Source organism: Ranitomeya imitator, chromosome 4 (assembly GCF_032444005.1).
Source record: "Ranitomeya imitator isolate aRanImi1 chromosome 4, aRanImi1.pri, whole genome shotgun sequence".
Taxonomy (NCBI): domain Eukaryota; kingdom Metazoa; phylum Chordata; class Amphibia; order Anura; family Dendrobatidae; genus Ranitomeya; species Ranitomeya imitator.
In genome coordinates this window covers 649,994,349-650,009,812 of record NC_091285.1, presented here as the reverse complement: position 1 = coordinate 650,009,812, position 15,464 = coordinate 649,994,349, and the positions used below count along the sequence as shown (strand labels likewise).

Sequence of the window (15,464 nt, the reverse complement as noted above, 5' to 3'; positions counted from 1 at the left end):
TATTGATGTACAGATTATTTACTATTTGTCATTTGTTCTTCACATCTTTGCCTATAAATTCATAAAGGTTATGTGAGGACAAAAAAGATTAATCATTGTTTGCATGAAAACAAACAACAGCTCTAACAAGGATCCACTGAGAGGTTTTCCCCATGGATGTAATAAAGCTTCACCTTCACTGAGGACTGATAATGAGACTTGTAACTTGTAACATTGACAATAATTACAGGGCTCCGAGACTTGTTAAACCTCTGGTCTTTGGGGAAACCTCTAGCCGTATTCTCTTATGTGATTAGGAAAAATGATTCTACAATTCTATGTGAAATAACCACCTTGTCTTATACAATCACTTAACTCTTCACAGGTAGTGAAATGTTTAATAGAAGGAATTGCTTCATGTTTAAGAGATATTGCTGTGTAACGTTTTGCTCATGAGCTCAAATATTGGGACCTGTTCTTTTCAACATATTCATTAATGATCTGGTAGAAGGTTTACACAGTAAAATATCGATATTTGCAGATGATACAAAACTATGTAAAGCAGTTAATACAAGAGAAGATAGTATTCTGCTACAGATGGATCTGGATAAGTTGGAAACTTGGGCTGAAAGGTGGCAGATGAGGTTTAACAATGATAAATGTAAGGTTATACACATGGGAAGAGGGAATCAATATCACCATTACACACTGAACGGGAAACCACTGGGTAAATCTCACAGGGAGAAGGACTTGGGGATCCTAGTTAATGATAAACTTACCTGGAGCAGCCAGTGCCAGGCAGCAGCTGCCAAGGCAAACAGGATCATGGGGTGCATTAAAAGAGGTCTGGATACACATGATGAGAGCATTATACTGCCTCTGTACAAATCCCTAGTTAGACCGCACATGGAGTACTGTGTCCAGTTTTGGGCACCGGTGCTCAGGAAGGATATAATGGAACTAGAGAGAGTACAAAGGAGGGCAACAAAATTAATAAAGGGGATGGGAGAACTACAATACCCAGATAGATTAGCGAAATTAGGATTATTTAGTCTAGAAAAAAGACGACTGAGGGGCGATCTAATAACCATGTATAAGTATATAAGGGGACAATACAAATATCTCGCTGAGGATCTGTTTATGCCAAGGAAGGTGACGGGCACAAGGGGGCATTCTTTGCATCTGGATGAGAAAAGGTTTTTCCACCAACATAGAAGAGGATTCTTTACTGTTAGGGCAGTGAGAATCTGGAATTGCTTGCCTGAGGAGGTAACATAGTAACATAGTTAGTAAGGCCGAAAAAAGACATTTGTCCATCCAGTTCAGCCTATATTCCATCATAATAAATCCCCAGATCTACGTCCTTCTACAGAACCTAATAATTGTATGATACAATATTGTTCTGCTCCAGGAAGACATCCAGGCCTCTCTTGAACCCCTCGACTGAGTTCGCCATCACCACCTCCTCAGGCAAGCAATTCCAGATTCTCACTGCCCTAACAGTAAAGAATCCTCTTCTATGTTGGTGGAAAAACCTTCTCTCCTCCAGACGCAAAGAATGCCCCCTTGTGCCCGTCACCTTCCTTGGTATAAACAGATCCTCAGCAAGATATTTGTATTGTCCCCTTATATACTTATACATGGTTATTAGATCGCCCCTCAGTCGTCTTTTTTCTAGACTAAATAATCCTAATTTCGCTAATCTATCTGGGTATTGTAGTTCTCCCATCCCCTTTATTAATTTTGTTGCCCTCCTTTGTACTCTCTCTAGTTCCATTATATCCTTCCTGAGCACCGGTGCCCAAAACTGGACACAGTACTCCATGTGCGGTCTAACTAGGGATTTGTACAGAGGCAGTATATTGTTCTCATCATGTGTATCCAGACCTCTTTTAATGCACCCCATGATCCTGTTTGCCTTGGCGAACTCAGTTGAGGGGTTCAAGAGAGGCCTGGATGTCTTCCTGGAGCAGAACAATATTGTATCATACAATTATTAGGTTCTGTAGAAGGACGTAGATCTGGGGATTTATTATGATGGAATATAGGCTGAACTGGATGGACAAATGTCTTTTTTCGGCCTTACTAACTATGTTACTATGTTACTAAATGCCAAACCTGTAACAAGACCCATCTTCCAGATTGGGGAATAAGGGCTTCTTCTCACTTGCGAGAAATACGTGCGAGTCTCGCAGGTTAAAACCCTCCTCTGGTGCTGGCACTCCAGAGGGGAGCGTGCGGTTGCATAGCAATACATGGAGCTGCACGCTCCGCTCTGGAGTGCCGGCGCAAGAGCTTGGTTTTAACATGCGAGACTCGCACGTATTTCTCGCAAGTGAGAAGGAGCCCTAAAAAGTATGATATGAATAACAGATTTTTAAGCTTGCGAGTCCCTAGATGATTGCTACACCTGCATTAGCTATAATATGAGCAGGAATGTGTGGGTATTGCATTCATACAAACATTGTGGTGCACATAGTGCAATTGAAGTGCTGTAACTATTAGTATTGAGCGAACGTGCTCGGATAACATCTTATGAGAGCATACTCAGGTGTTTTCTGAGCATCTGGGATTGCTCCCATATAAAAATGAGTGAATATTTCAATGTTCAGCTTTGCAATATTCGCTGATTTATTTGTCGAATATTCGCCGAACATAGCCGAATGCCACTGGAGTCAATGGGAGGCAAAAACAAACCCATTCATAATGCCTTCAACTGTTCCCAAAAGCTGCCCAAACACATCAAATTAGGGATAGACATCAGAAAAGTGGTCCGCAGCAATCAGCTTTACATGAGGTATTGGGGTGTGGGCAAGCATTTTCAGCTTTCAATTGAACTTCAAATTAAGACAAGGTGCGTGAGGGATTGGTGAAGGTCTGCTGTGCTGGGAGCCCTGATACCACATGCAACAGCTCAACCTGCTTTCATCCTCAGCCACACTCAGGTGGCACAAATATCAGTTTTGTAGACTAATGTTGTCAGAAAAATGTAAGGATAGTAACACGGGTTGTAGACTCAAAGTAAGTGGAGGCCTGCCGGTCTCACAGGACTACTGCTACAGGCAACACACATGAAGGAGACCCAACCAGAAGTCTAGACATTTCTAAAAATTAGTGGCAGACACTAACAAAGTGGCATCAATTTCACCAGAGTATAAATACAGTAGTATAATGGGGAGCAACATCTCTTCCACTACAGCTTACCCAGCAGATGTAGACCCAACCAGGAGTGTTCGCATTTCCAACAATTAGTGGGAGACACCAACAAAGTGGCATCAATTTAAACAGAGTAGAAATAGTATAATGTGGAACTACACATCTTCCACTACAGCCAACCCAGCAGATGGATACCAAATTAGGTCCCTCCACATTTCCAAAAATTAGTGGCAAACACCACCAAAGTGGCATCAATTTCACCAGAGTAAAAATAGTCTAATGGGGGTGACATCTCTTCCACTACAGCCAACCCAGCTGAGAGAGAGACCCAATCGGGACTCTCCACATTTTTAAAAATTAGTGGCCGGCACCACTAAAATGGCAGCAATTTCAACAGAGTAGAAATAGTATAATGGGGAGCGACATGTCTTCCACTACAGCCAACCCAGCAGCTGGAGGCTCAACCAGAAGTCTTCAAATTGCAAAAAATTAAGGCGTAACACCACCGAAATGGCATCAATTTCACGAGAGTAGAAATAGTATAATAGAAACTGACACGTCTTCCACTACAGTTAACCCAGCAGCTGGAGCCCCAATCAGGAGTCTTCAAATTTAAAATAATTGGGGGCAGACAGTATCAAAGTGACATCAATTTCACCAGAGTAGAAATAGTATAATGGGGAGTAAAATCTATTCCACTACAGCCAACCCAGCAGATAAATAGACCCAATTAGCAGTGTTCACATTTCGGATAGTTAGTGGCAGACACCAACAAAGTGGGATCAATTTCACCAGAGTAGAAATAGTATAATGAAGAGTGACATATCATCCACTACAGCAAACTCAGCAGATGGAGACCCAATCAGGAGTCTTCAAATTGCAAAAAATTAGGGTCTGACACCAACGAAGTGGCATCAATTTCACAAGATTAGAAACAGTGCCCTATGCAGTTCCTTTCCCCCGTCGTTGTCACGTGCCTAGTCCCTAATTATCACCTCACTATTCCCTGGCTAGTACACTGGTTGGCAAGGGTGCTAGCCTAACCACTGCAGATGGTAAATAACACAGGGAGAGTGACAATCACGACCTAGACAGAAAAAGAAAAATTGGACTTAACAACTGTCTATGCTGCTAAGCACCGAACAGCAGAGGATACGGAACCAGTACACCAGACTGACCCAAGTGAGCTACTAACTCCAGGCTGGTCATCATGGATTACACTATTGCTGAGAGTCAGTTGATGGGTCATGTGGTTATTTAGAGGATGGTGGGAGTGGTCCCACTCACATCAGCTGACCAGCAACAAAGCAGCTGCCAGCAAGGAAACTGATATTAACCCTTGCTGGCCCAAAAAGGAAAAAAGCATTTAAATTATAGCAGAACCAGAGCCGCCACAAACCCAGAAATGAATCGTGACACCTAACCGGGAGTGTTCACATTTCCAAAACTTAGTGGTAGACACCAACAAAGTGGCATTTATGTCACCAGAATATAAATAGTATAATGGGGAATGACACCTCATCCCCTACAACCAACCCAGCAGATGGACACCCAACCAGGACTGTTCACATTTCCACAGATTAGTGTTAACATTTGCAACAGCAGCAGCTGCAACAGCAGGCACAGAAGCACCACTAAAGATATCACAGACTGGAATTATGTGAGTTCAATGCAGCCTACTAAAAACTACAACATTGTCTAGTCTGTGCAGTCTGCGATTGGGGTTCAAAAGTCCTTGGAGATCCATGACTTGTTCATCTTGATGAAAGTTAGGTGGTCTATCCTTTTAGGGAACAGCCTGCTGTGCTTATCCATCAGGACACCACCAGCTTAACACATGTTCCGAGAGAACGCTGGCTGCCATGCATGATAAAACCTCCAAGGCGTGAAAGGCAAGCTCAGGTCATTCATCCATTTTTGAAGACCAAAATATGGAAGGGTCCAAAATCTCACTGATAATATTGATATTTAGTTCTAGATACTCCTGCATCATTATCTCCAGTAGTTCACCACCTGTCAGACTTGGACTCTGTTGTGCTGGTGCCCAAGATGGTCTAAAAAATGTGTCAAAGGATTCACAGAATTTGCTTCTGCCACTTACATTACTGCTGCTGCTGTTAATGTTTTGGCTTTGACAAATTGATGTGCCAGAGGTTGGAAGTCCAGAGCTGCGATGCACAGAGTGCCTCATTGCTGTGTTGGGGAAAACCTCTCTTAATGTTGTGTAAAAGTTCTCTGAGATCGGTCAAAAATGTTATACGTCCGATCTCAGCTGCGCGCTCACACTGTCTTTTGACAGCATGCGAACCGCAGTGCCCTGACTGGTAGGAATAATTTCACAGCCAATCAGATGCCGTGTTTGCTGCGTTGTCATATACTGGAGGAGATGACACACATGTATATACTATATACAGGAGCAGATGATACACAGGTATATATTATATACAGGAGGAGATGACTTACAGGTACATACTATATACAGGAGGAGATGACACACGTATATACTATATACAGGAGGAGATGACAAACAGGTATATACTATATAAAAGAGGAGATGACGCATAGGTATAGAGGAGGAGAGGGCATACAGCAGATATATACTATATACAGGGAGATGACATACAGGTATATACTATATACAGGAGATGACATACAGGTATATACTATATATAGGAGGAGATGACATACAGGTATATAGTATATACAGAAGAGATGACATACAGGTATATAATATCTACAGGAGGAGATGACACATGGGTATATACAATATACAGGAGGAGATGACATACAGCAGGTATATACTATTTACAGGGGAGATGGCATACAGGTATATACTATATACAAGAGAAAACATACAGGTGTATACTATATATAAGGGAGATGACAAACATGTATATACTGAGGTGAAAATGAGGGGTGTCAGGTGAAAATGAAAAGGTGTGAGTGCAAAATGAGAGGAGTGAGGGAAAATAGTGGAGTGATCGGAAAATGACAGATGTGAGGTCGAAATGACAAGTGTTAGGGGGGAATGAGAGGAGTGAGGGGGAAAATAAGAGGAGTGAGGGGGAAAATGAGAGGTGTAAGGGAGAAAATGAGAGGTGTAAGGGAGAAAATGAGAGGCATAATGGGAAAATAAGAGACGTGAGGTGCTATAACTAACCACAGATATTTACTATGCCCAGGCAACGCCGGGCTCTTCAGCTAGTATATATATAAATATCTGTTACAGGAGCATTGAGGGGTTAATGATAGATGTTTCACATTTAGCTATATTTTTTTATTTTCAAAAAAATAATTAATCCCAAGAACACCAATAATTTCCCATAAGACTATTTGGGATTTGATAAAAATATATATATATACCGACTGCATTCACAAAACACGATAATAACAGATCTGTATCTTAAGGCTTCTCAAAGGTAAAGTAGTTTTCACAAGGATCAAAATTTTGCATCATTGTAATTTGAGGAAATCCTACTATTTGCATCAAGAATTGTAACTTCAAAACATAAATTAGTTTATTCCTGTTTTGTCCATTATTTTCAGTCTCTCCAGTATGGCTAAGGCATCACTGCAACTATTTGTTCCACAACTTTCAAATTTAATCTTTTGCGTTCTACAGACATGAAAAAATGTGTTGACTGTGATCTTTGAGGAATACTTTTAGAGCCCTGTTATTGTTTTTGTCTACTTAATCAGCGTATACATGCAATAAGGAAAAAAAGAATAGAAATAATTAAAACAAAGAAAACAAATTATTGGGATTTTATGTGCATTGTGTATTTTTCTGACATTTGTTCCGGCAAAATACAGGAAAAAAAAGAAATCTATACCATGGGCACCGATCTGTACATTGTCTAGTCTGATATTCTGTGCTTGTCTATTAGCTCTGATATGGGGGATCTGTGTTTGTTCAGGAGTCCTATCTATGGTTTGTATTTGTTTTGTGGTTCTTATTACCGTACTTTGTGTTCTGCTCTGGTGGTTTACAGTATTCTGGTTTATTTGACTAAGGGGCCTCTGATCTGTATTTATTGTGGAGATTTTTCTGGGGGTTGTTTTAAATATACAAGTCATAAAAACTACCTGAAACACATTAGACATTGGGGCATAGTCTATGTGAACGGCAGCCATATTGTCACGGGGCTACCGCGACAGAGAGGTTCCAGAGAACCGCAGCTCTTTGGGCCTCGTTCACACACAATGAACAGAAGCTCTTCTCCTGAGTTCTGACCTGGCTGTCTTGTGCCAGCAGGTCAGGAGTCAAACCTTGTTACTGAAGTTACGGAGAGCTTGTCTCTCAGCTGATTTGGTTTTGGTAATCTCAGTTCCTATATAGACTCAGCTTTCTCTACAACTGGTGTCAGTGATCAGTTCTGCTGCCTGGCTTAGAGTGTGAAGGAGCGCAGTGTTGGAACTTGGAGGTTTATTTACAGAGATTGGTGTCTGCTGTTTTGGTTGCATGTGAAACCTGTTTTCCATTCTAGTTTTTTCCTTCTCTTCCCTCCTCTGTGTTTCCTCTGTGGTTGTGTGAGCATTTGGTGAGTTTGAGACTTTTAGTTACCTTGTCTGTATACCCTGTTAATTGTTGTATTTATACACTGGTGCAGTCCACCTCCCTTGGGGGGAGAGGGGGCCACTGATAGGGCCTGCACAGGAGACAGGGATACACTGGCGGCTCAGGCCTCCTAACCATCATAGGTACCCCTGAGATAAGGGAAAGCCAGGGCCCCATTATAGTGGCAGGGACAGCTGCGGGTCACAGTACGCTGTCCTGCCCCTTTATCGCCATTAACGGCGTGACACATATGTTAAAAGTTTGTGCATTACTTATTGCACTTTCACAATGATATTAAGAGTAAATGTGCTCTGTGTAGATGGATGCTTCTTTTGGTAGGCCAAAGCAAACCAAATCCAATTCTGATAGTGTATATAGATTGTGACTCAACAAAAAACAAACACCTGATGTTCAAGGGACAAATAATATGAAGGAAGAAAAAAACTGACTTAAAGCAAACTTGTCAGCAGGATTTTGCTAAGTAAACTACAGGCATTGTCAGGTTGGCAGTGTTAAACTAATTAAAATGATACCTGGGGTGAAGAAATCCATCTTGTTTTTCTTGTGTAATCAGTGTTAGAAGTTTTCAGTTAATGAGATGCCCGTGCTTCGGGGCGGGACTGTGGGCAGAGTCTTATCTTTCTGATCTAGACCAAAATGAGACCTGTACACAGGCCGACCCATAGCGCGAACATCTCATTAACTGAAAAATGTCAAAACTGATTACACAAGAACCAAAAGACGGATTTCTTGATTCCAGGTATCATTTTAATCAGTTTAACACTGCAAACCTGACAATGCCTGTAGTTTACTTATCAAAATCGTGCTGAGAGGTTCGCTTTAATAATTATTATTATATATCACAGGTTGTACGTAATATAATCAGTTTTATGGAAAAAACAAAACAAAATTTCATGATACTTTGCCATGTGACTTGTAGGGTTTTGCTAGCATGTTGTAATGTAATCTAGTTGAAGAAGAGGTATCAGTGAATAGATCAGTTATGAATCTGATACTATTTCCCAGTAAATGATGTGGCCACAGTATAAGGTTTGTGGATCACTGTAGTGAGCTGTAATCCAAACAATTTCTAAGAGAAGGAAGCATATAGGGAGTTTTCTTTATAAAAATGCTTTTTAGAAAAAAAGGAAATTAATAAGTATTTTTTTCATAATATTATAGCTCTTTTTGGCAAATATATTTTGTTGATTCATGAAAAATGAAGTTCACCAATTTTTCTGCTAAATTATAGCTCTGCCATATTAAAAAACTTAGTTATCACATCTAATCTTTGATCTCATATCACATCCTAAATTCTACCATATGACTTTAAAGAAGCAATCATAAAATGTTAGAGATAAGCTGATCTTGAAATTCAAAGTCACAGTTTTCCTTAATTTTTCCCCAAAGTTTGATTTGCAATGAATAAATTTGCATGAATCTCTAACATGGAAAATTTGTAATTGCTCATAAAATACACATGGGGGACAGGAGAGAGAGAGAGAGAAGACCCCACTGACCATAAGAACATACACTGTAAAGGACAGCGAGAAAGAGAGAGGACCCCGCTGATTATAAGAGCTTATTCTCTACATGCAAGAGAGAGAAAGGACACCTCTAGCCATAGGAGCTTACACTTTACAGGAGAGAGAGGACACAGTTGATTGTGAGGGCGAGAGTGAGGACCCTGCTGATCATAAAAGCTTACACTCTACTGCCGAGAGGCAGAAAGAGTTTACACTCTACAGAAAAGATAGAGAACCACGATGATCATAAGAGCTTACACTGTACAGGAGAGAGGACCTCATTGACTATAAGCGTTTACACTCTATAAAAGAGAGAGGACCCCGCTGACCATAAGAGATTACACTCTACAGGAAAGGCAGACTTGCCTAGAGACTCTGGAGATGGAAAAGGACTCTGCTGTACAAAATGTGCTCCACGGGGAACCACGGATCTGTGATGATTCAGGTACTGACCACCACTGTACAAGGTATGATAATCCACAAGATGTCCAAGTTGCAGGGCATTATAGGGAAGTCCATGTGGCCACACAAAAAGACATTAGTCAGCTTTCCTAAGCTTCCACAATTTGAGAAATGGTGCCACACAAGTTTGTTTTTGCAAAGTGCAAATCGAATCTCAAAATGTGGAAACAGTGAATTTCAGAAAATTTGGACTCAAACTCGATTCTCCATGGATCGATCCGCTCATCTCTATGATATAGACATATGATAAATCAATAAAAACTAATTTTTATATGACATTTTCAGGTCTAAAATAAAATGAGTCGATCGTAGATGTCTGAGTTGAACTATAATTCTCTTTATTTCTTGTTTAGATTCATAATGGACATCGTGAACCACACGGCTTTTACTCAGTTCATTTTCATAGGATTAACCAAGGACCCTGGCCTTCAATTACTCTTATTTATTCTATTTTTAATTGTGTATGCCTGTTCCTTCTTGAGTAACCTTTGTTTGATGCTCTTAATAGTGATGAACCATCATCTTCATACTCCCATGTATTTTTTCCTTAGTCATTTGTCTTTTGTAGATCTATGTTATTCTTCGACTATTACCCCCAAGATGCTGGCAGATTTTACCTCCGAGTCAAAGTCTATTTCATCCTTGGGTTGTGCCACTCAAATGTTTGCTTTTGCTATGTTTGCCACATCTGAGAGCTTATTGGTCACTTCTATGGCATATGACCGTTACATAGCAATTTGCCAACCACTTGCCTATCATAGCATTATGAACAACTCTATGTGCTGGGCTTTGGTATCTGGAACCTATTTTAGCAGCTTCTCGGCATCTATCACTCATACCATGACTATTTTTAAATTCCCTCTATGTGGCTCCAATAAAATAAATCACTTCTACTGTGACATCCCCCCACTTCTGAAGCTCGCATGTGTCTACGCTCGCTTCCGAAAATTTGTTGTCTTTTCCATGGCTCTCGTAATGGGGGTTGTTTCCTTTGTTGTCATTCTCATGTCCTATGTGTTAATAATATATAATATTTTAGGAATTCATTCAACAGAAGGAAGACACAAAGCATTTTCCACCTGCGCCTCCCACCTTATCGTTGTTATCTCCTTCTATAGCACTGTATTCGGAATTTATTTTTGTCCAAGCTTAGGGTTAAATTTAGATGGTATTGACAAGGTTTTCTCCATATTTTATGCCGTGGCATCACCATTATTGAACCCTATCATCTACAGCTTTAAAAATGCAGAAGTTAAAAGAGCAATACAAAAATGTTTTGGCTGTTAAAGTTTTATAACACAATTAGGCTTTTTTCAGAATTCAGTAAACTTATTTTTAAAGGATTGTATATGGTGTCTAGCTATAGGTGATGGTAATAAACACAATATATTAAAATTGTAACACCAAGAAGGAAGAGTCATGAAATTATGGAAATCACAGGAAGAATAGACACGTTACTAATCTGCAAATGATGAAAAAATGGAAACACAATTTTTAAAATATCTTGATTTATTTAGTATGGAGTATGAGCGACACATCTCATTTGCAGCCTTAGCTACTATCAATGAGGCTATTAATGGTTGTCTGGGGAATATTTTGCCACATTGAATTCACTTGGTCACATAAATCCTCAAGATCCGTTGCGGGCAGCTCCTTTTGCAATTGCCGGCAAATGACGTCCAAGATGTGCATAATTGGCCAGATATCCTGGTGTTCCATTGAGCTCATAGCACTGCTCTCAAAGACATCATGGTGCAGAGCAAGATTGCAATAGAGACTGAGACAAAGGTCTATCCTCTTTGTTGATGATTCCTACATTTATCTTCGATGCCATTATAGCGGGAGATTTTTTTTGAGAACATATGGGCAAAGCCATGAAAAGGCCTTCACGAGCAAAAATCACATCCCTTCTCCTGGGATCACGACATTGGGTGGAATAATGTACAGCAGCTGAAACCACCATGAGGCATCTGATTTTTACGGATACATTAAAATTCTGTACCATAGGAAACTGTAAATGGTCCTGTAAAAGATTTAGAACTGCTGAGGAAAAAAACAGATTGTGCACGGACAGCAGACGGATGACAAATGAGAAAAAATTGTCTCACTCTCCTGGATGAGAATGGGACCGATTTTTGTAAACGCTAATGTGAGCGAACCCTAAAAGTGACTCGGTGTCCCCAAAAATATATTTGAGTATGGTATATACTCGTGTATAAGCCAACCCGAGTATAAGCCGAGCTACCTAATTTTGCCACAAAAAAATAGGAAAACGTATTGACTCGAGTATAAGCCGGGTTTGCATTGTCACATCATGCCTATCCTTGTATGCATGACTCTACATTCCCATCCTTGTATGCATGGCCATCTCATTCCTATCCTTCTATGCAAGGTTCCTTATCCCTATCCTGGTCTGCATGGCTCACCATCCCCATCCTAGTCTGCATGGCTCATCATCCCTATCCTGGAATGCATGGCTCTTCATCCCTATCCCTGTATGCATGGCTCCTCATCCCTATCTTTATATACATGGCCCCTCCATCCCCATCCTTGTATGCATGGTCCCTTCATCCCCATCCTTGTATGCATGGTCCCTTCATCCCCATCCTTGTATGCTTAGCCATCTCATCCCTATCCTGGTCTGCATGGTTCCTCATCCCTATCATTGTATGCATGATTCCCCATCTCTATTCTTGTATGCATGGTCCCCATGAGAAAAGCATAAAAAACCCATTCTACTTACTGTCCCTGCACACCCTTGCAGTATCTTGTTCTGTGCCAGTAGCTCCAGCTGCCAGGCAATCATGTGTCCCTGCTCATTAAGGGAATGAATACTCACTCCATTCCACGCCTATGGGAGTGGAGAGAGGTGAATATTCATAACTCTTAAGTATTGTGCACCCGTGATCGCCCAGCCGCTGCTGGAAGTCGGTGGCTGTTGTTGACATTGTGTGTGCTATGAGAGAAATTAATATTCACTGCCAGTATAGTGAATATTCATTTCTCTTTAGCAGCGAGCACAGGACTTAGCTGCAGCAGCCGACTCCTACTTCCTGTAACCCGCTGCTCTGCCACTCCCCCTCCCCCACCGTCTAAGCCGAGGGGGAGCATTTTCAGCAAAAAAATGTGCTGAAAAACTTGGCTTATACTCTAATATATACTGTATATATTTCTGACATAGTGTTTTTGCAAGAATTGTTTTGAGGTTGCTCAAAAGTTTTGAGATTTTTCATGCCAATGTGACCGATCTCCTCCAAAATGGGTGGAACTGTGGAGGAATGGGGGACTTATGACTACACAGTTCATTTATTTCTTGCTGAGCTGTGACTTTCCTTACACCAGAAACCTTTCCCCAGTCATCGTCATCATCAGATTTGTGGAGAGGCACATTTGACTGATTCCTCAGATGACATGAACATATCCAGCTCATGCATAGTTGCTGCTTGGATCTGCACATATGTAAAACAGGAACACATGAGCCGTGCGCACAGTGAATAAGCCTGTAGGGACATGTTCACACCACCAAGAGACTTGAAAACACAAAAAAGCACAGTAAAACCAAAAACACTCTGTTGCAAAAAAATCACAGTGAACAGCAAGTGCTAGTAAAAAAATGGAAAAAACAGGGTATTTGGTTGATACGTTTTTTGCAAAAAATGTATACTAAGCCGCTCCACCAAACGTGAAGGTATACCTGTATCAGAGCAGTCCTAACTAATGTATGCAATCCCTATCTGATGTATTTAAAAACCTGATCATCTGTACAATACCTGTATGAGCAGGGTTCAGAGAGGAAATGTCCAAAGTGGACACGCTGGATACAACGGCTCTTGTGCGCACGGCTCAAAAAAAGAGGGGTGGAGGCCTCCCCAGTCTTGTGGACACAAGAGAACAAATATGTAAAAGCGGCTTAGTATACATTTTTTTCAAAAAACGTATCAACCAAATACCCTGTTTTTTCCATCTTTTTACTAGCACTTGCTGTTCACTGTGATTTTTTTGCAACAGATTGTTTTTGGCTTTACTGTGCTTTTATGTGCTTTCATGGATCTGCACATACCCTTAAAGAAAATGAGTGAATAATGTAGTGATTGAGTCTCTCAAATTCCCCGTTAGAGAGGAACGATGGTAGTGTGTGTCCCAGCTGTTCTTTCATAGTCCATAACTCTCCCAAAGCTAGCCAAGTCCAAAGCATTTCAGAGCCACGTTCTCAGGATCAGCCGGAGTCCAGTAGATGTGTGAAAAGTTGAAAAATGGAGAGGATAACATGTCCAGGAGGCTTTTGGACTGTTTTGTGAGCATTTTCAGGTTAAAAATAAAAAAACCCTTGCATTTTATTTATTGTCTAATAGTCTTAAAACACACCTGAAAATTGGCCCAAAAGAGATTACAAAAAACGCTCAATGGACAACCCTAAAAAGCTTGCGAAAACATAAAGAATATTGAAATGGTGAAAAAATAAAATCTGTTTATAAGCTGCTTTAGAAAACAGTGGAAATGTGCAAAAATGCATCAAGAAAAACATTGCTTTAAAGCCTGCCTGAAAAAGAAAATGTTGTGCGCAAATACCTTTAAATATTGTAGATCATTTGTAGAACTGTGATAAACTGTAAAAGCCTTGGAAGAAACAGCAGAGAAATAAAGATCCATGTGACATATATTCACTGTCTCATCTATCTGTCTGAAATGCATGGGATGTCAAAACCAGCAAATTAGTATTGCTTTTCTTTGTCAGTTTAATCTTTATTCTATTTTTTCTTTTTTTTTATAAGGAGCCATCAGCTTCAGGACTAGAGTTGAGCGACTTCTGCTTTTTTCGGATCGAGTCGGGTTTCGCGAAACCCGACTTTGTCAAAAGTCGGGTCGGGTGAAATCGGACGATTATTGCGAAAAGTCGGGGGCCGACCGAAACACGGAACCCAATGCAAGTCAATGGGGAATCAAAGTCGGCAGTGAGTGGAGGACAGGAAAACACCTACAGTGCCCATTTTAATGCCAAAAACATCAATTCTTATTACTGAAGCTTGTCAATCTTAATTTACTTTATAATAATAGTTAGGCATTGAAAATTGGGGGTCATCTGGCTAAAGTTGTGGGGGTAGGGCTGGCTCAAGATTTTTGTGGGCCCAGGAAACGCGGAATACGTCACGGCAGTGGAGCAGAGAGAGGTAAGTATTTCAACTTTGCAAGTGCTGTGATCCTGAGCAAGCAGGGGGGCCCCTCATAGTACAGCGGTGTGTTTGACGGCGGGTGGCGCCTCCCACCGGCAGAGACACTTTTGCGTTCTATGAGGGGCCCTGTGCCAGTGACGTCGCCAATGAGTATGCCCCCCACCTGATGAAGGAACCTGCACTTTCATCTTCACCTTCCTCTTTGTCCCCGTGTAAGGTGGTATAGTATGCGGGAAGGGGAACCTGACTTTCAGCAGGGTCAGACTCTGGCTGTGTAGAGTGCAAGGGGAATGTAGCGGTCTGGGTCAATGTACCAGCAGACTCATCTAGCAGTGGCTGGGCAATGAGCAGGATGAGGAGGAAACACAGATATAGGCCCAAATAATAAAGTGGGCTAAATGCAGTTCAAAATTGGGAACAGGACTAAACAGGCGGCATAGCTTTGTGCAGTGGAGGACAACTGTAATGAGTGGCAGACACAGTTAGTAGGCCCAATTATTAAAGTAAGCTAAATGCAGTTCAAAACTGGTAACAGGACTAAACAGGCAGCATTGCTTTGTTCAGTGGAGGACAACTGTAATGAGCGGCAAACACAGTTAGTAGGCCCAAATA

General features: G+C 41.0%; 1 protein-coding gene across 1 annotated transcript; it reads left to right on the top strand.

Annotated features, from left to right (window-relative positions):
* Positions 1 to 10,041: 10,041 nt before the first annotated feature.
* LOC138674330 (olfactory receptor 5G9-like) lies at positions 10,042 to 11,048 on the top strand. Its single transcript, XM_069762191.1, has one exon. The coding sequence runs from the start codon at positions 10,042 to 10,044 to the stop codon at positions 10,966 to 10,968; it is 927 nt and encodes a 308-aa protein (XP_069618292.1). The 3' UTR covers positions 10,969 to 11,048.
* Positions 11,049 to 15,464: the final 4,416 nt, after the last annotated feature.